This window comes from Panicum virgatum, chromosome 5N (genome assembly GCF_016808335.1).
Source record: "Panicum virgatum strain AP13 chromosome 5N, P.virgatum_v5, whole genome shotgun sequence".
Lineage (NCBI taxonomy): Eukaryota > Viridiplantae > Streptophyta > Magnoliopsida > Poales > Poaceae > Panicum > Panicum virgatum.
The window spans coordinates 11,912,592-11,931,831 of NC_053149.1; the positions used below are offsets into that span (position 1 = coordinate 11,912,592).

Genomic DNA, 19,240 nt, shown 5'->3' on the forward strand with positions numbered 1-19,240 from the left:
AAAACGACGAGTACAGAATACAGATAAGTTCAGGCTTCAATTAAAGAAAAAAAATCAGGCACGAGTAAATTTGGCATCACTCGTGACGCAGAGCAAGCACTGCCACAAGTGACCAGACTCAATCCTGCTCACCTTCTCCCCGAGGATTTGAGGAGCCAGGATGACGTCGGAGAAGAGCAAGATCCTGGTGGTCGGCGGCACGGGGTACCTGGGCAGGCACGTCGTCGCGGCGAGCGCGCGGCTGGGCCACCCGACCTTCGCGCTCGTCAGGGACACGGCGGCGTCCGACGCGGCCAGGGCGGCGCTGCTCAAGAGCTTCCAGGACGCCGGCGTGACACTCGTCAAGGGTGACCTCTACGACCGGGCCAGCCTGGTGAGCGCGGTCAAGCTCGCGGACGTGGTCATCTCCACGGTCGGGGCGCCGCAGATCGCCGACCAGACCAGGCTCATCGACGCCATCAAGGAGGCCGGCAACGTCAAGGTTTCTTTCCACAAATTTCTGCTGAAATTAAATCAACCAAGGTCAAGATCATAGTTTTGTTGTTCGTCTGATCGACGGATGCTTCATACACGGCAACGCATGCTCGCAGAGGTTCATCCCGTCGGAGTTCGGCCTGGACGCCGACCGCTCGGGCGCCGTGGAGCCGGCCAGGTCCACGTTCATCACCACCAAGGCCGCCGTCCGCCGCGCCGCCGAGGCCGCCGGCGTCCCCTACACGCTCGTGTGGACGGGCTACTTCTTCGGCTACGGGCTGCCCGGCATCGGGCAGGTCCTGGCGCAGTCGCCCCCCGCCGACACGGCCGTCGTGCTCGGCGGCGGCGACGCCAGGGTGTCGTTCGTGGACGAGGGCGACATCGGGACGTACACGGTGCTGGCCGCCGACGACCCGCGCGCGGCGAACCGGACGCTGTACGTGAAGCCGCCGGCCAACACGCTGTCGCACAACGAGCTCCTGGCGCTGTGGGAGACCAAGACCGGCAGGGCGTTCGAGCGGGTGCACATCCCGGAGGACGCCGTGCTTAAGCAGATCCAAGGTCAGCCGCCTTACTGCCTGACACCACCAGTTCGGTCACAGATATTTATAATTAAACCATTTGTTGGTGTATATTGAGGCCATGTGTACATAGGCCCATCTAGAGGCCCATGTATAGGATATATATATACCCACCCATCTAGGGTTGGAGGAATACAAGCTGCTATTCTCTCCATCATGGTATCATTAGCCTAGGTTAATCTCCTCTCCTCCCTCCTCACAGCCCCGCCGCCGCCGCCACCATGGCTGGCCAGCGGCCGGCGTCGCCTCCCTCCCCTCCCCTCTCTTCCTTCCCCTACCTCTCCTCCTCCCCTGCTCTGCAGCCCGCCGGCGCGTGGACCTCCCCCTCCCCTGCTCCGCAGCCCGCCGGCGCGTGGGCCGCTCGGCCGCCCTACGCCGCCGTCGCGGGTGCTGCAGGGGCCGGATCCGCCGCGGGATCCCCTGTCCCGGCCACCGCAGGGCGCGGATCCGCCGCGGGAGCTCCCGTCCCGGCCGCCGCGGGGCCCGGATCTGCTGCGGCCGCCCTGGTGGCGCTGGCGCAGCTCGATCTGGCCGCCGCCGCCGCCGCTGATGGCGCCGCTGGAGATGCTGCAAGCGGACCGCAGGGGCCACTGCAGCCGCCCGGACAGGGCCCGCTGCCAGTGCAGGGGCCCCTGCCGGCTGCTGCCAGCGCTGCCCTACAGCAGGCGCCTGCTGCTGGAGGGGGTGGCGCAGCCGCGGGCGCGGGAGCCGAACCCGCTGCCCAGCACGCTCTGCTGCAGGCTACGACACCCGATCCAGCCGCTGCTGCTGCCGCCGTCGCCGCCTACCGCGCCGCGGTCGCTGCCGGTAAGCAGCCCGCCGATGCCGCCGATCCCGCGTGGTCCGGCCTCGGGATGGCACCCGCGGATGCGCCCCTCGCCGCCGCCGCTCTCCGAGGGCAGCAGGCCGACGCCGCTCTCGCCGCCAAGTCGGAGGCTTCGGCAGTCCAGGAGCGGGTCCGCATGGCAGCCCTCGCCTGGGAGCGCGAGTGCGCCACGGCCGACGCCCTCGCTCTCTGGGTCGCCGAGGCGGAGCGCTTCCTCCGCGTCTCCTCCGGCTAGCCCGTCGACCCCGAGCACGGTGCCTCGTCTTCCCACCAGGCCCCGCTCGCTGGATCTGGAGCCCGGTATGACCCGACCGACCCCATGGTCGCCCAGCTCCACCTCCAGGCCGCCGGCGTCCAGAACATCAGGGCCCTGGTCTCCGTCCTCCTCGACCCCACGTCCTCTTCCTATGGCCACTGGCAGGACCAGGTCCTCCTCACCCTTCGCCGCTACACCCTCGACGACCACGTCCTCGTCGACTCACCGATCGAGACACGAGATGTGACGTGGCTGCGCCTCGACAGCGTCGCTCTGTCCTGGATCTTCGGGGCCATCTTCCTAGATCTTCAGGACCTCGTCAGGACCCACGGCGGCACCGCGCGGCAGGCCTGGTTGGCGCTCGAGGGCCAATTCCTCGGCAACGCCGAGTACCGCGCCCTCCAGCTCGATGCCACCTTCCGCACCTTCGTGCAGGGGGACCTCTCCGTCGGTGAGTACTGCCGGCGGATGAAGAGCATGGCCGATGCTCTTCACGACCTCGGGGATCTAGTGTCCGATCGGGTCTTGGTTCTCAATGTCCTACGGGGACTGAGCAGCACCTATGACCACTTGAAGGGCTGGATCGCCCGCCAGAGGCCCTTCCCCACCTTCCTGCAGGTCCGGGACGACCTCGCCCTCGAGGAGATCACCGGCCTCCTCCACTGCTCCTGCCGCCTCCCTCCTTGGTGCTACTCCCGCCGGGCAGACCGGAGGAGGAGGGGGCCGTGGACGTCGCCGGCGACGGGGTGGTGGTGGTGGCACTGGTGGCCCTGCTTCTGGGAACACCGGTACCGGTGGGGGCCGTCGGGGCAGCGCGCCGACACCGGCTCCGGCTCCGGCTCCCGCCCCTGCCGCTGGAGGTACGCCCTGGCCATCCTTTAGCAACCCATGGTCAGGGCGCATCTCGATGTGGCCGTTCCAGGGTCCGGGAGGGGGGCCTCGTCCTCAGCTCCAGCCGGCGGCCATGTTCACTGGCGCTGCTCCACTCTTCGCGTCTTCCTGGACCCCGCCCGCTCAGCCCAGCCAGCAGCCGACCTGGCCTGGGGGGTGGGACCAGGCCGCTCTGGCGCAGTCCTTCAGCACCATGGGACTGACGCCGCCGACCAGCACCGAGTGGATCGCCGACTCGGGCGCCTCGTTCCACACCACTCCCGATGCTGGTATCCTCTCTTCTGTCCGACCCCCACACCCCTCTTGTCCTTCTTCTGTCATGGTTGGTGATGGGTCTTGCTTTCCTGTCACCGCCGTGGGTTCTGCTCCTCGTCTTCCTCATGTTCTTGTTGCTCCTCAAATGGTTCACAACCTTCTTTCTATTCGCCAGTTTACTGCTGACAACTCCTGTTCTATCGAATTTGACTCCTCTGGTCTTACTGTGAAGGATTCGGCTTCCCGGCGTCCACTTCTCTGATGTGATAGCCCGGGGCCCCTTTACACTCTTCGGCTTCCTACTTCCGCTGCCTCGCCTTCGGCTTCTTCATCTTCTGCTTTTGCCGTGACGCCTTCTTCCACCACCTGGCACCGCCGGCTTGGTCACCCCGGCCGCAATGTTTTGGCTCAGCTCATCCGTAGTACCGATGTTCCATGTACAAAGGCTCCTGCTGAGCACCTCTGTCATGCGTGCCAGTTAGGTCGTCATGTTAGACTTCCGTTTTCTTCCTCTTCTTCGCATGCTGCGCATGTTTTTGATCTCATTCACTGTGACCTGTGGACATCTCCTGTACCCAGCATGTCTGGCTATAAATATTATCTGGTCATTGTTGATGATTTTTCTCATTGCTCTTGGACTTTCCCTTTGCGTGCCAAGTCTGAGACCTTCCCCACCCTCCTCCACTTCTTTGTCTGGGTGTCCACTCAGTTCGGCCACACTGTTAAGGCCGTCCAGTGCGACAACGGGCGGGAGTTCGATAACTCCACCTCCTGGTCTTTCTTCCTGTCTCGGGGTGTTCAGCTGTGTATGTCTTGTCCGTATACCTCTCCTCAGAATGGCAAGGCTGAGCGGATGATTCGTACGACGAACGACGTCGTGCGCACCCTTCTGATCCAGGCTTCTCTCCCCCCGCGCTTCTGGGCTAAGAGCCTCCACACCGCCACCTACCTACTCAACCGTCTTCCGTCCACTGCTTCTCCTGCTCCCACTCCACACCACGCTCTTTTCGGTACCCCTCCTCGCTACGATCACCTTCGAGTCTTCGGGTGTGCGTGTTACCCTAACACCTCCGCCACCACTTCTCACAAGCTGGCGCCCCGCTCGACTCGTTGTGTGTTCCTCGGGTACTCCCCTGACCACAAGGGGTACCGATGCTTTGACCTCACCTCTCGCCGCGTTCTGATCTCCCGACACGTTGTCTTCGATGAGTCGGATTTCCCCTACTCCACCTCCTCCACACCTTCTCCTGATCCCGAGCTGGCGTCTCTGTTTCCGACTGATCCGGTGGTTCAGCCACCGTTACCTGTCTGTCCTTTTCCTGCAGGTTTTTCCCGGCTCACCGGCACCACTTCCGTTGATCTCTGCTACGCCGAGCGCGGCCCCGGTGCCCGCGGTCGCGCCACACGCGGCCCCCGGACCTCCGGTCGTGCCGCGCGCGGCCCCGGTGTCTCCCGCAGTGCCACGCGCGGCCCCGGTGCCGTCCACTACCCCTGCGCGGTACGCTGAGCCGGTGCAGGTGCACCGGCGTCGTTCGGCGACGACACCGGCGCCGCCTCTGGCTCCGGATGCTCCTGCGACGCCGACACCAGAGCCGTCGCTGCCGCCTCCTCCGGCTCCCTCTCGAGCCGAGCCGGAGGTGTACCACCCGCCAGTCGTCCATCGGGATTCTCGGCATGTCCATCCCATGGTGACTCGGCGGATGGCGACACAGGCCGCGACTCTCTCCGCCACCGAGGGAGAGCCGCGGGTCTCTCCAGTACCCTCCTCTGTCCGCGACGCCTTGGCGGATCCTCACTGGCGTCGCGCGATGGAAGAGGAGTACGCGACTCTTCTTGCCAACCAGACGTGGGACCTCGTGCCGCGTCCGTCTAGTGGCAATGTGGTGACTGGCAAGTTGATCTGGCCGCATAAGCGTCGGGCTGATGGCACACTGGAGCGCTACAAGGCTCGCTGGGTTCTCCGGGGGTTTACTCAGCGGCCTGGCGTGGACTATGATGAGACCTTCAGTCCAGTGGTGAAGCCCGCTACTGTGCGCACGGTCCTCTCACTTGCGCTCTCGCGCTCTTGGCCTGCGCACCAGCTGGACGTGAAGAATGCGTTTCTTCACGGTACTCTGTCAGAGACTGTCTACTGCTCTCAGCCAGCCGGATTTGTGGATTCGAGTCGTCCGGATATGGTCTGCCGGCTCAACAAGTCTCTCTATGGTCTGAAGCAGGCTCCTCGGGCTTGGTACTCTCGGTTCGCCACGTTCCTGTTGACGCTGGGGTTCACCGAGGCCAAGTCTGACACATCTCTCTTCATCTACTGCCGTGGGGATGAGACTGCATATCTGCTGCTCTACGTCGATGACATTGTGCTCACAGCTTCCAGTCAGCGGTTGCTTCAGAGTGTCATCTCCTCTCTGCAGCAGGAGTTTGCTATGAAGGATCTGCGTCAGCTCCACCACTTCTTGGGCGTCACTGTTGAGCCTAGCTCGTCTGGTCTTCTCCTTCACCAGCGGCAGTACGCACTCGATATTCTGGAGCGGGCTGGGATGACTGATTGCAAGCCCTGCTCCACTCCAGTCGACACTCAGGCGAAGCTGTCCGCTGATCTGGGTGATCCGGTGGCTGATCCTACTGGCTATCGGAGTCTGGCTGGCGCGTTGCAGTACCTCACCTTCACCAGGCCGGACCTCACCTACGCTGTTCAGCAGGTCTGTCTCCATATGCATGATCCCCGGGAGTCACACCTTGCTGCGCTGAAGCATCTCCTCAGCTACGTCCGTGGCACTGTGGACCTCGGCCTGGTGCTTCACCGCTCGTCTTCTGCTGAGCTAGTGGTCTACACCGACGCTGACTGGGCTGGCTGCCCGGACACTCGTCGCTCCACTTCCGGCTACGCAGTCTTCCTGGGCAACAACCTGGTCTCCTGGTCGTTCAAGCGGCAGCCGGTTGTTTCCCGCTCCAGTGCTGAGGCGGAGTACCGGGCTGTCGCTAACGGCGTGGCGGAGGCGTCCTGGCTACGACAGCTCTTGGCGGAGCTCCACAGCCCGCTCGCCAAGAGCACGCTCGTCTACTGCGACAACATCAGCGCCGTGTATCTCTCCACCAACCCCGTCTAGCATCAGCGGACGAAGCATGTGGAGATCGACCTACACTTTGTGCGCGACAGAGTTGCCATCGGCGATGTTCGGGTACTCCATGTCCCGACTACCTCCCAGTTCGCTGACATCTTCACCAAGGGACTGCCCTCCTCGACCTTCTCGGAGTTTCGCTCCAGCCTCAACGTAGCCGGTGGCTAGTTGTGGCTGCGGGGGGTATTTGCCCTTTGTACTCTCTTCTTGTCCAGTCTTGAACACCGCTGCGCCGGTAGTTCAGACTGCGGAGGGGTGTCAGCTTTCTTGTTATCCAGTCTTGAACACCGCTGCGCTGGTAGTTCAGATTGCGGGGGGGGGGGGGGTGTTGGTGTATATTGAGCCCATGTGTATAGAGGCCCATCTAGAGGCCCATGTATAGGATATATATACCCACCCATCTAGGGTTGGAGGAATACAAGCCACTATTCTCTCCATCACCACTCACCTGGTTCAACTTTTGAAACTTTAATTTGACCGTTTGTACAGTTTTTGAAAATATTTAGGCCAATTTCAATGAGAGTTTCATAGAGAATTTCAAATCATTAAATATTATCAATTTAGTTAACGTGACGAAGATAAAAAAAGATGGAGTTTCATGGAATGTGAGGAGAGTTTCATCACCATAAAACTCATCTGGCACAATTACCTAATTCTTAGTCTAGATAAATGTGCCCATATAATATCCACTCAGACTGACTTTAGTTTGGAAACAAGAAGACATGTTCTTCTTGTCTTGAAAAAGATATTTTCACTCATACACCTATTATACCTGTGTTCTAATTAAATTTCTAACTTGAAAATAAAGTTCATTCTTCTGGCTGTTAAATACGATCTGATATCTGATATGGAGTAGCGAGTTCTGCAGAAGCTCGGACCCCGCTGGACAGCATCCTACTGTCGATCTGGCACGCGGTGCACGTCAGGGGGGAGCACGAGTTCGAGATCGACCCGTCGTCAGGGGTGGACGCCACCGAGCTGTACCCGGACGTGAAGTACACCACCGTCGACGAGTACCTCAACAGGTTGCTCTGAATTTAGTGCGTCCGTGGTGGTCGTCACGTAGTCACCGGTGACGCGTCGGACCACCGCGCCGTGCTGCGCGCCCTGACGTTGCGCCGACACGGGCAGCCGGCGACCCTGAAAGCTGTAACAGATTATATCATCACCACCAATTCACCAGACTGCACTCACTACCAGTAATAAAGCGCGCAGGAGCTGACGCACCTGCTGGCATCGTCCATGATGAGTTTTAACGGAGGAGTTTTAACGGAGATTTCATAACATTAAATACCATTAACTTTGCTGATATGGCAATGCGAGGAAATAATGAAGTTTCGAGGGTGTTTGGTTCATGGGACTTGTGCAAAAATCCCTGGTACTTTAGTCCCTAGAGAACCAAACAAGGACTTTGAGGGTAAAGTGTTACTCCCTCCTTCCCCGTTTATAAGGCATGGTGGAACATGACACGGTCTTCTAAACAACACTTTGACCATTTATTTATCATATATTATATCACTTTTGATTATAAGCTTATAATCATTGTAAACTATATTTGATTATGAATCCAATCATATGAAATTTGCATTATAAAAACAAAAATTTAATAGTCAAATTATTGGTCAAAGATGAGAAGGTTTGAATCTTGATATACGTGTATGCCTTATAAACTGGGAAGGAGGGAGTAGTTGGGGCTAAAGAATAAAAACTCTTGAGGAGCTTTTTTGGGACTTTTAGGCTACATGAGGTCTACTATTCACCCCCATCCTTGGTCTCCACCTCTTGGATGGATGCATATTAGGGGTGATATATATGGTACTTTGTACACTCATTTAATGATATCTAGTCCCTTTTAGTTCTTGGAACCAAACAAGTAGAGACTTTTGGCAACCAAACACCACTTTCACGGGATGTGAGGAGAGTTTCTTCACCATGAAACCTATCTAGCACAATTATCTAGTTTTTAGTGTAGTCTAGGTAACTGTGTACCGAGACCGGCCTTAGATCAACCAAAGGCTGGTTTTCTTAATTCCTCCCTCTTTCGAAACGTGACTCTGATTTTTATGGATTTTGGAAAATATCCGGCCCCAGCTAGGAATAGTTTGCAGGAAAAAACGTTGACTCTGATAGTCTGAAATCGCATCTCTCTTAAATATTTGGGAGTTCTTTCTTATTTCTCTGATAGTCTGACACCTTCTTCGTCCTCTCGACACCTCTCCCGCTATCGACGCTCTCCCGCTCACGAGCGACGTCCACCATGTGATGCCCTCATTAGACCACGGTAGATCATGCGCTGAACTAAATTGCTTCGTGACACTGCCAAGCAAACTGTCAGTCCTTCGTGGCCCATGAACGGCGGCACCATCCTTGTGGCCTTGTCCACCGCTACCCAATTAAGCTCTGAATCCTACTCGTAGCTCCGTTGATAACCTCACTGGAGCGTGTACAGAGTTCGTCAAAGGAACCCTAGCCCCGTCAGAGATGGTGAAGGGGTCCGCAGAGGAAATCAGAAGAAAACTGGTGCGAAAAAGGAGAACAAACCCCAAAGGTCGGTATGTCGAGAAAAAAATGGCAACAGTAATCTTGGCAGGAGAGCGTGGCCGCAGCTGTCTAGTGAAGATTAGCCGGACTCCTAAGCCGAAAATGACCCCCGAGCCGATCGGCCGATTTTATTACTCAGTCAGTCCCAATCACTAGTGCCGGGGTTAATATGGACGCGTCGACTGATTCACTGGGCCGTGCTCACGGACAGGTTCATCGCGGCCGAGCACCAACCGCGCCCAGGTGCACTATCCGTACCAGCTCTAGGAACACAGCTGAGTTGGGTGACGTGAGGTGAGGTGAGCTAGCTAATCAGATTTCAGGTCCCACGAATTATTGCAGGAGGAGCACGTACTCTGCACTCACCCACCAGCAAGTGATGCTGCTACCAACAAACTTCAGATCAGAAAGGGATTGGTCGAGTTTTTCTTTTTTAAGTAACGGTCGCGAAATTTAATTTAGCTCGCCGGTTTTTGTCACGGCACGCTAGCTTGTCTTCTAGAAGTTCAAGTACTACCACGAGAACGTTCTCGAAACGAAGCGGTACCAGGCTACCAGCATACTAATGCGCGGTAGTAATCTCCTTTTTATCCTTCTTTTCTCTTTTGGAGTAATAAATAATTAGCAAGGCGATCCGCGTAAATTGTGCCCGTAGCTAGATTTTTTTATAGTTTTCAATATTCAATTTCTAAAAGTTCCTGCATACATGCACCTATAATATCTTATACTATCTATCAACATCGAATCTTCGAACACATGTATGGAGCATTAAATGTAGTTGAAAAAATAACTAATTACATAGTTTATCTGTAAACGACGAGAAGAATCTTTTCAAGTCTAATTAATACATAATTGAACATTAATTATTAAATAAGAATGAAAATACTACAGTACCAAAATCCAAAAATTTTCGCGAACTAAAGAGGCCCGTTTGCTACACCTTTTGCCATGTTTGTTGCACCTTATCCCATCATGCTGTGTACGGGTTCACAAATTACTATTGCAGCGGGTAAGGTATAGTCTTCTTCTTTATGCTTACCGTCCTCTATGATTATCAACACCTTCTCGAAATCTGACTCATGCTAACTTTTCTCTCAACTTTCTTTTAATCAAAATTTGTTTTAATTCTCTAACCTAATGCTATTAAATTGTGTTTGTCCATAACCATTGCAATAATTTTTTATCGGATTTGTCGACACGCTTCCGAAATTGCACACAGATGACCAGTTTGGTAGGGCTTCATCTTCATCTAAAATTTAAGCCGAAATTGACCCTGAAGCCGACCGACCGATTAGGAAATCGCAATCACTAGGTCTAGGTGCCACGGTTAACATGGACGCATCCACGATTCACTCGGTCGTGATCACGGACAGGTTCATCGCGGCCAAGCGCCAACCGCGCGCGGGTGCATCAGAAAAGGAAAGGAGCGTGACTTAGCTGCCCCGTCCTCACCAGAAAAAGAACACCAACTTCACTGTTCACAGCGACCCAGCAGTTCGTCTTGACATCGATGGAGAACCAGATGCTACCCCATCGGACGATTATATATAGTGGTGTCCAGTGGCGGATGTACACCCCGGGCCACCCGTGCCATGGCCCGGGGTTCGGTTCAAAAAATTGCTGAAGAAGCTCAAAAAATTGCTGAAGAAGAATAAATATACTAATTCGCGATGACACTTATTGTATGTTTTTTATCTTTCCATTATGTTCTCGTGTATCTTTTGAATTTCTATTATATTCTCGTGTATCTTTTGAACTATGAGTTTGTCGACGTCTGATTTTTGTCACAACTATATTTAAAACTCGGCCCGAGGTTCAACTCAATCCTGATTCCGCCACTGGTGGTGTCCGATGGCAATCAGGCGGCAGATGATTCTCAGCTTCCCGTCGAGTGAGCGAGCACTTTGCTGACACGGCGAGCAGCAGGCTATAAGCAAGCTCCAACTTGTGAGTGATCAGCAACCGTGATGGCGTCGGAGAAGACCAAGATCCTGGTGGTCGGCGCCACGGGGTACCTGGGCCGGCACGTCGTGGCGGCGAGCGCGCGGCTGGGCCACACGACCTTCGCGCTCGTCAGGGACGCGGCGCCGTCCGACCCGGCCAAGGCGGCGCTGCTCAAGAGCTTCCAGGACGCCGGCGCGACGCTCCTCAAGGGCGACCTCTACGACCAGGCCAGCCTGGTGAGCGCCGTCAAGGCCGCCGACGTGGTCATCTCCACGGTCGGGTCGTTGCAGATCGCCGACCAGACCAGGCTCGTCGACGCCATCAAGGAGGCCGGCAACGTCAAGGTTCCTCTCGTTCTTTAATCTGTTCTTTGCCTCCGATCCTGGTCAATGTCGTCGTCAATGTCTCGATCCGGCTGTGCAGAGGTTCTTCCCGTCGGAGTTCGGGCTGGACGTGGACCGCACGGGCATCGTGGAGCCGGGCAGGACACTCTTGTCGGGCAAGGTGGCCGTCCGGCGCGCCGTCGAGGCCGCCGGCATCCCCTATACGTACGTGGTGACCGGCTTCTTCGCGGGCTACTCGCTGCCCGGGATCGGGCAGGCCCTCGCCCAGGGGCCCCCCGCCGACAAGGCCGTCGTCCTCGGCGACGGCAACGCCAAGGCCGTGTACATGGAGGAGGGCGACATCGCGACGTATACGGTGCTCGCCGCCGACGACCCGCGCGCCGAGAACAAGACGCTGTACGTGCGGCCGCAGGCCAACACGCTGTCGCACAACGAGCTGCTGGCGCTGTGGGAGAAGAAGACCGGCAGGGCGCTCGAGCGGGAGTACGTCCCGGAGGAGGCCATCCTGAAGCAGATCCGAGAGTCGCCGGTGCCGGCGAACATCGTCCTGGCGATCTGGCACGCGGCGCACGTGAGGGGGGAGCAGACCGGCTTCGAGGTCGACCCGGCGAAGGGGGCGGAGGCCGCCGAGCTGTACCCGGACGTCAAGTACACCACCGTCGACGAGTACCTCGACAGGTTCCTCTGAGGAAGACGACGCGCGTGATCGTAGATGTGTCTCCGATTGATGCAGCGTCCAGGTCGTGATGTCAATTTGCACGGCAATAAGATCCGTTCCCTTTCGTGGATCGTGATCCAGTTTTTGTTGCATTGGTGTACTGTATGTGCTGCTACTCTTGTAATGGACGGCCCTGCCATTTCTTAAGCAATCCTGAGGCCATATCGTTGACGGCCGATCTGCCTCGCCGTGGCATGTGTGGCCTCACGCCGGCATCGGAGGCCGAATCAAAACGTCCTCCATCTGTACTATACCTCCACCTCGAAACCGGTTCCTATACGGTACTGTAGAGTAACTCGGTAACACTAACCGACTAACCGGCGGACCACAGATCAGTGGAACGTATTAATGTAGATTCGCGAGTAGAACAAATGAAATGGCAAATAAAACAACCAAGAAGTTCTCATTGATCCAGTGTTATGTTTATATACATGATGTGCAGACGCCATGAATCGGCGCTACCCACGCACACACCCACGGTAACCGTCCCTCCGGGGAAGGGGCGCAAGTCAACCGCCTGTTGGACTGCGTGGGAAGGGTGGGTAAAGGGACTAAGATTTTGAACTAGAAAATCTAAGGGTCGGGTTTTAAAAGGGCCGGGCACTAATTTTATATAATTTTGAACTAAATAATTTAAGGATCTTGTTGGGCTGTGAAGAGGCCACTAGAGCCATGGCCCATTACCACCCCTACGTGGGATGAGGGCACAGCGAATATACGATTCGCAACACTCCTCTTTGGCCGAATCCATCTTCAGATCAATGAACTTACACAATTCCTCAAAAACTCAGTGGGAAAAAACAGGAATATTTCCTTCGATGATTACTCCATTAACTCAACGAGTTCAAAAGAATAATCTATGTCTTCTGTATTTCCATAAAAATCACGTGGAAAAAATTAGAAATACTGACATATACTTGTGTTAACATTGCTTCATTAAAAACCTTTATTGAGAAAACCCCATGGAAAAACTCATAAAGGGAAAAAAAGTACAATGTGATGCGTTCTAACAAGGCATACCATTTGGGGCTTCTCCCCCTGAATCTTGCAAATACCGAAGTCTCCTCATACCAATACCTCGAACACATTTCTCAAATGTTGAAGCAGGTAAGGACTTTGTGAACAAATCAGCAAGATTATCACAAGACTTCGTTTGCAAGATGTTTATCTCACCACTCTGTTGGAGTTTGTGAGGATAAAATAGCTTAGGAGCAATATGCTTTGTGATGTTGCTCTTTATGTAGCCTGTTTGCATCTGAGTAACACAAGCAGCATTATCCTCATAGATAATGGTTGGTGATTCCAAAGAACCAATATCACACGACTTCTATATGTGGTTAATCATTCTGCGAAGCCATACACACTCTCGTGATGCTTCATAAAGTGCAATTATCTCAGAATGATTTGTGGAAGTTGCCACCAATGTCTGTTTAGACGATTTCCAAGAAATGGCAGTTCCACCATGTAAGAAAACGAATCCTGTCTGCGATCTGACATTATGGGGATCAGACAAATAGCCAGCATCAGTGTATCCAACCAACATAGGATCTTGGTTTTTCTGATAGAAGAAACCCAAGTCCTTTGTACCATTCAGGTATCTGAGGATCTGTTTTCCTCCTACCCAATGACGTTTCGTCGGAGCAGCACTATGTCTTGCAAGTAAATTCACCGCGAAAGCAATATCAGGCCTGGTGCTATTCGCGAGATACATAAGTGCTCCAATGAGGCTGAGATAAGGGAATTCTGACCCCAATATCTCTTCTCCCTCGTCCCGTGGTCGAAAAACATCTTTTTTGAGATCAATAGATCTTACTACCATGGGAGCCTTGGCTGGATATGACTTATCCATATTGAATTTCTCCAATATTTTCTGGATATAGGCAGACTGGTGCACTAGGATTCCAGAATGAAGGTGCTCAATTTGCAATCCAATGCAAAATTTGGTTTTACCCAAATCCTTCATCTCAAACTCCGTCTTAAGATGATTGCGAGTTTCATCAATATTCTGTGTATTACCAATAATGTTGATATCGTCAACGTACACAAATATAATACAAAATCCTGATGAGGATCTTTTGATGAAGACACATGGGCAATCGTCACTATTGGAGTAACCCTTCTGCATAAGGTACTTACTCAGTCGGTTGTACCACATTCGTCCCGACTGCTTAAGGCCATATAGAGACCTTTTCAGTTTTACACAATACATGTTGCGATTTGCGCCCTGATTTGGTATAGAAATCCCATCGGGAACTTTCATGTAAATATCCGAATCAAGTGACCCATATAGATATGCGGTCACTATGTCAATCAACTGCATAGATAGACGCTTTTGTACTGCCAACAATATAAGATATCAGAACGTAATTCCACTCATAACTGGAGAATATGTTTCATTAAAATCAACTTCGGATCTCTGCGTGAACCCTTGTGCTACTAGCCTTGCTTTGTATCTCACCACCTCATTGTTTTCATTCCGCTTCCGAACGAAAACCCATTTAAAACCCATAGGAAAGGTTTTAGGAGGTGTAGGTATCACTGATGAGAATACCTCTCTCTTAGCAAGCGAGGCTAACTCCGCATCAATTGCCTCCTTCCATTTATCCCAATCTGAGCGCTTCCTGCACTCTGCCATGGACTTAGGTTCTGGATCTTTATGGAGATTCTCAGCAATTGATTCGGAGAAGTATATGTCGACAACTGTAGCCTTACGATCATATGTCTCTCCAGTATCAAGATAATTTATAGAAATTTCTTGTACTCCTCTCGACGGTTCGTTATTTCCCAAAACTACCCCGTCAGGGCGTTCCGAAGTCCCAGCATCAGAAAAAGTGTGCACTGTTGATGCGGGATGTGGAATTTCCCTACCCACTTCACTTCTCTCAACTGACTGTTGAGTCACATTTGCTGGTATAGAAGGGGTATCCTTCTCTTTCCTATTGCGCTTACGAGAAGCCGCACCTGCAGGAATTGCCGTACTTCTTCCATTCTTCCCAGAAGAAGGAAGTTGAATTGTTTTCTTTGGTACCTCTATTCTTTCTGGCACATTCCTAGCGGGTATATAGGACTTTGTGACGTCTTTACCAGCAGTAAATGCATCTGGCAGATTATTTGCAATATTTTACAAATTTAGAATCCTTAGAACTTGCAGTTCTGATTCCTAAGTACGAGGATCCTCATTGGCAATGCCCTTTGCATCCCAGTTTATTTCCTGGCTTTCAGCGTGGTACTTAAATTCTCCCCCTAAAGCCGGGAAATGATCTTCATTGAAGATACTATCAGCGAACCGGGCCGTGAGCAAATCCCCAGTCAGGGGCTCCAAGTATTTTATAATCGGCGGAGATATAAATCCCACATAGATCCCCATTTTCTTGTGAGGCTCCATCGATGTTCGCTTGGGTGGTGAGATCAGTACGTACACATCGCAACCAAATTTCCGCAGATGGGAAATACTTGGAGGATCACATCGCACCATTTGCAGTGGGGAAGCTGTATGGTAAGCAGTTGGGCGTAGTTGTATCAAGTCTGCAGCGTGTAAAACTGCATGACCCCAACACGATGTTGGAAAATTACAACCTTGCAATATTGGTCTAGCGATAAGCTTAATCCTCTTGATTAGAGCTTCTGCCAATCCATTCTGGGTGTGAACATATGGAACCGAATGTTGTAGTTCAATTCCTTGTGCCATACAATAATCATTGAAGGCATGTGATGTGAACTCTGCAGCATTATCCATTCTTATGGACTTTATCGGATGTTCAGGATGATGCGCTTTTAGTTTAATAACTTGAGCGATCAATCTAGCAAATCCATGGTTTCGTGTCGATAACAACGACACATGTGACCAACGCGTAGATGCATCGATCAAAACCATGAAATACCTGAACGGTCCCGATAACGGCTGAATTGGTCCACATATGTCACCTTGGATACGCTCAAGGAATTTGAGAGGCTCTTCCTTAATTTTGAGATACGACGGTCTCAAAATCAATTTCTCAGTCGCACATGAAGTGCACATGACATCCAAAGATTGTGGGAACTTAGCACTACTCAAATTATGACCAATCAAATTGCCTATGATTTTCCTCATCCTCCCAACTCCGGGATGCCCAAGTCGATCATGTCAAACCTGGAATGCATCGACATTCTGGAAAATCACCTTGTATGCAACATGCGGCACGGGCTTTATGTATGTATAGTACAATCCAGACGGGAGAGATAACACCTTCTCTAGTGTTTCTTTGCCTAGTCCATTGTCCTTGGTGAATAAGAGGAACTCCTCCTTATTCTCTTCATGTGTCTCAACATGAATTCCATTACAACGGATATCTTTGTAGCTTAGGAGGGTACGAGTCGCATCAGGATATAACAATGCTTCTTCGATTGTTATCTTCGTACCCATAGGGAGTACAATAGTAGCTTGTCCAGAACCCACTATCGTAGCATCGCGTCCAGCGATGGTTAAAACATTTCCTTCTCTCTTAGTGAGAGTCTGAAAATATTTTATTTCCCTAAGCACAGTATTTGATGAACAGCTGTCCACCAGGCACATCTCTTCCTCCATCGGATCGACTCCCGTAGAAAATCTATATAATTTGCAGAATTTTATACATAACAACTTAGCAAATATATAGAAAACATACAAATGCCATAACTATTGTAAACAAAGTGCTAGTACAACAAAGTAAGGACAACATCATGTCATAATATTACGAGCTTTGCAAATCAAATTATCCGAATATTTAATGATTGGATAATCAATCTAGTTAAGGTCCCTAAAGATGCCGTTGGACTTACTCCACGATCATCTTGTTGTTAGCCAAAAAAGTCTCCCCTGTAGGGGAGTCTTGGTCTCACTTGTCCCGCTCCATTGGAGCCTGGGGATGAAGTTCAATTATTTGGCACAAACAATGCAATTATCTATGTGAATTCAATGGACTTGAATTCTAGCAATAAGTTTCAATTTGAATTCAACAAATTTGAATTCCAGCAATTAATTCTTAGCTCAATTTGGAATAATTATAATGGCAGTCATCAGCATAGAGTAGACCTTATAACTCAAAACTTAAAATTGGATACGCACGTTGAGGATAGTGACTATGTAGAACATAGTGTAGATCCCGCAGTAGTATAGATATACTACCTTGTGTATGACCAATTTGAAAAAGAATCAAGGTAATCTCTAATTTGATGTAGGCCAATATGAATTCAATTTCCAAATTGAATTCATGGTAATCACCAAAATGGTGTACACCCTTTGTCCAAATTCTATGATGGAATCTCACTTGGGAATAGTCACTATGTAGAAACATAGCGTAGATTCCTCCTCGTGTATGACCAACATCTAAAAAAATGGCTCAATTATTCCAAAATAGAGAATCAATATATTGCATTGTATGAATCATAACAAATGGACCATAACAATAATTTGCAATGTAATATTAGAATGGCATGGCAATGAACCAAACTTGAGTACAAACACATATTTACAAACATATATGACCAACATAAACAGTACTTTAACATAAACTAGAATAAAAAGCACTGCATATATGAAAATGATATGAAAATAACAAGGTAATTGGGTTGTCAGCTTCTCAGAACTGCCAGCTAAGCCGGCCCGCCAGCAGCCTCCAACTGCGCAGGCCCGAGCTGGCCCACCAGCCATTAGCTGCGTCAGCCCGCCAGCAGCCATGGCCTGGCAGCCACGCGTGCTGGCCTGCCAGCGGCCTCGGTCGCCAGCCGGAAGTGCCGGCCTGCGAGTCGCACAGGCCTGCGAGCCGCCCCGGCCAGCCAGCCGCACGCCGCGCCGGCCTGCGAGCCGCACCGGCCCGCCTGCGAGCCACGCACGCCGGCCCAGCAGCAGTGCCTGGCCCGTGAGCCGCCTCCCTGCCTGGTCGCTGGGCGGTCCAGCCCGAACATAAGCGGCGGTTAGGGTTGAACCCTAACCCCACCTCGGCCGCAGCCAGTAACAGCCCCGCCACCGCCGCACAACCGCCATCGCCGCTCCTGCAACCTCCATCGCAGCCACCTCCCTACAGACCCCGCCGCCACCGCTCCACGTCTTCCACCGCCAGATCCGCCGGTGCTCCAGCCGGATCCGCCGTTCCGCCACCCAGATCTGGTGTTCCGGCGGCCTAGCGGCTTCCCCCCTCGCCCCTGCCCCCTCACTCAGGTGCCCACCGCTGGTCAAGAATCCTCCTCAGAGGAGGACTCGTACCCGTCCGCCCACCGCCAAGGTGCCTATTCGGCAACCCATTGGCGTCCACGTTCACGCTGGAACGAGCTGTCGCCGTCGCATTACGACATGCGGTGACCGGTGCGGGCGGTAGAGGCGGGGCCGCAAGGGCAGGGTCGGAGATGGTCGTGATGCCGGTGACCCTGTTGTGGTTGTAGAAGGCCGGCCACCCGGTTCGCGCTGCCATCGTGCCCCGGCGCTCGGGGCCGGCCGGCGTTGGAGATGGGAGGCGCGGTGAAGATGCCCTTGGCGGCGCTGGTGGGGTCAGCAGTGCTGCAGAGGAAGGCCCATCTTCATCAGCGACGGCGAAGCACGTCCATCCATGGCGCGGACAGTGCGAGGTCACTTCACTTGGTGCCCTCGACGATTCTCCGAGCCGCACCAACGCCGTCCACCCGTGGGTAGAGCAGAGGCACGGCGAATGGATCAAGATCCGCCCCGGCGCCATGCAACTGTCTGGCGGCGAGGGAGGCCTGTGGATCTCCTCCAGGGTGTCGGCACAGAAGGTGATCGGGTGTCCGCCGCCGCCACCTCGGCGTCCTCCGTGGTGGTCAATGCGTCCACCGAGAGGACCACCAACGCTCATGGCGAGGTAGCCGCGGCCTCCAGTGAGAGCACGGCATGCCTCACGGCCACGGTGATGGCGAACGGCCGCCCGAAGTTGCCGTCGGAGAAGGTGTCGAAGGCGACGGATGCGCTGCCGGCAAGGAAGACGAAGAACAGAAGCAACGATGTCGTCCATTGATGGTAAACGTCTAGGTATCGAACCTCTAGGATCAAAGTCGTCGGGAGTTCGTCACTGTTCTGTTCTTGTTTGCCTTCTTTCTCAATGTTTGTTCTTCTTCTCGATCTGGCCTTTCTCAATGGTCAGAACACGTGCGTGATAACATATTAATGTAGATTCGCGAGTAGAACAAATGAAATGGCAAAACAACCAAGAAGTTCTCATTGATCCAGTGTTATGTTTATATACATGATGTACAGACGCCATGAATCGGCACTACCCACGCACACACCCACAGTAACCGTCCCTCCGGGGAAGGGGCGCAAGTCAAC

General features: G+C 53.1%; 2 protein-coding genes across 3 annotated transcripts; both read left to right on the plus strand.

Moving 5' to 3' along the window:
• The first annotated feature begins 45 nt into the window (after nucleotides 1-45).
• On the plus strand, nucleotides 46-7,754 carry LOC120671819 (isoflavone reductase homolog IRL-like). 2 transcript variants are annotated; one of them, XM_039952060.1, is made up of 3 exons: nucleotides 46-481; nucleotides 591-1,035; nucleotides 7,256-7,754. In XM_039952060.1, exons 1-3 carry the CDS (start codon nucleotides 161-163, stop codon nucleotides 7,432-7,434), a joined length of 945 nt encoding a protein of 314 aa, XP_039807994.1. In that variant the 5' UTR covers nucleotides 46-160; the 3' UTR covers nucleotides 7,435-7,754. The 2 variants fall into 2 exon arrangements, with proteins under 2 accessions (XP_039807994.1, XP_039807996.1); XM_039952062.1 differs by having other exon boundaries at nucleotides 53-481; nucleotides 7,268-7,754.
• Nucleotides 7,755-10,518: 2,764 nt separating this feature from the next.
• LOC120671820 (isoflavone reductase homolog IRL-like) lies at nucleotides 10,519-12,122 on the plus strand. The gene is made up of 3 exons (XM_039952063.1): nucleotides 10,519-10,622; nucleotides 10,803-11,228; nucleotides 11,308-12,122. Exons 2-3 carry the CDS (start codon nucleotides 10,908-10,910, stop codon nucleotides 11,914-11,916), a joined length of 930 nt encoding a protein of 309 aa, XP_039807997.1. The 5' UTR covers nucleotides 10,519-10,622; nucleotides 10,803-10,907; the 3' UTR covers nucleotides 11,917-12,122.
• The last annotated feature ends 7,118 nt before the right edge of the window (nucleotides 12,123-19,240 follow it).

Excerpts from the sequence above, each read along its gene's own strand:
- LOC120671819 (XM_039952060.1), top strand. The coding sequence starts at position 161 with ATGACGTCGGAGAAGAGCAAGATCCTGGTGGTCGGCGGCACGGGGTAC. Across the intron at positions 482-590 it reads AGGAGGCCGGCAACGTCAAG|AGGTTCATCCCGTCGGAGTT; the intron begins GTTTCTTTCCAC and ends GCATGCTCGCAG. Across the intron at positions 1,036-7,255 it reads CGTGCTTAAGCAGATCCAAG|CGAGTTCTGCAGAAGCTCGG; the intron begins GTCAGCCGCCTT and ends GATATGGAGTAG.
- LOC120671820 (XM_039952063.1), top strand. The coding sequence starts at position 10,908 with ATGGCGTCGGAGAAGACCAAGATCCTGGTGGTCGGCGCCACGGGGTAC. Across the intron at positions 11,229-11,307 it reads AGGAGGCCGGCAACGTCAAG|AGGTTCTTCCCGTCGGAGTT; the intron begins GTTCCTCTCGTT and ends CCGGCTGTGCAG.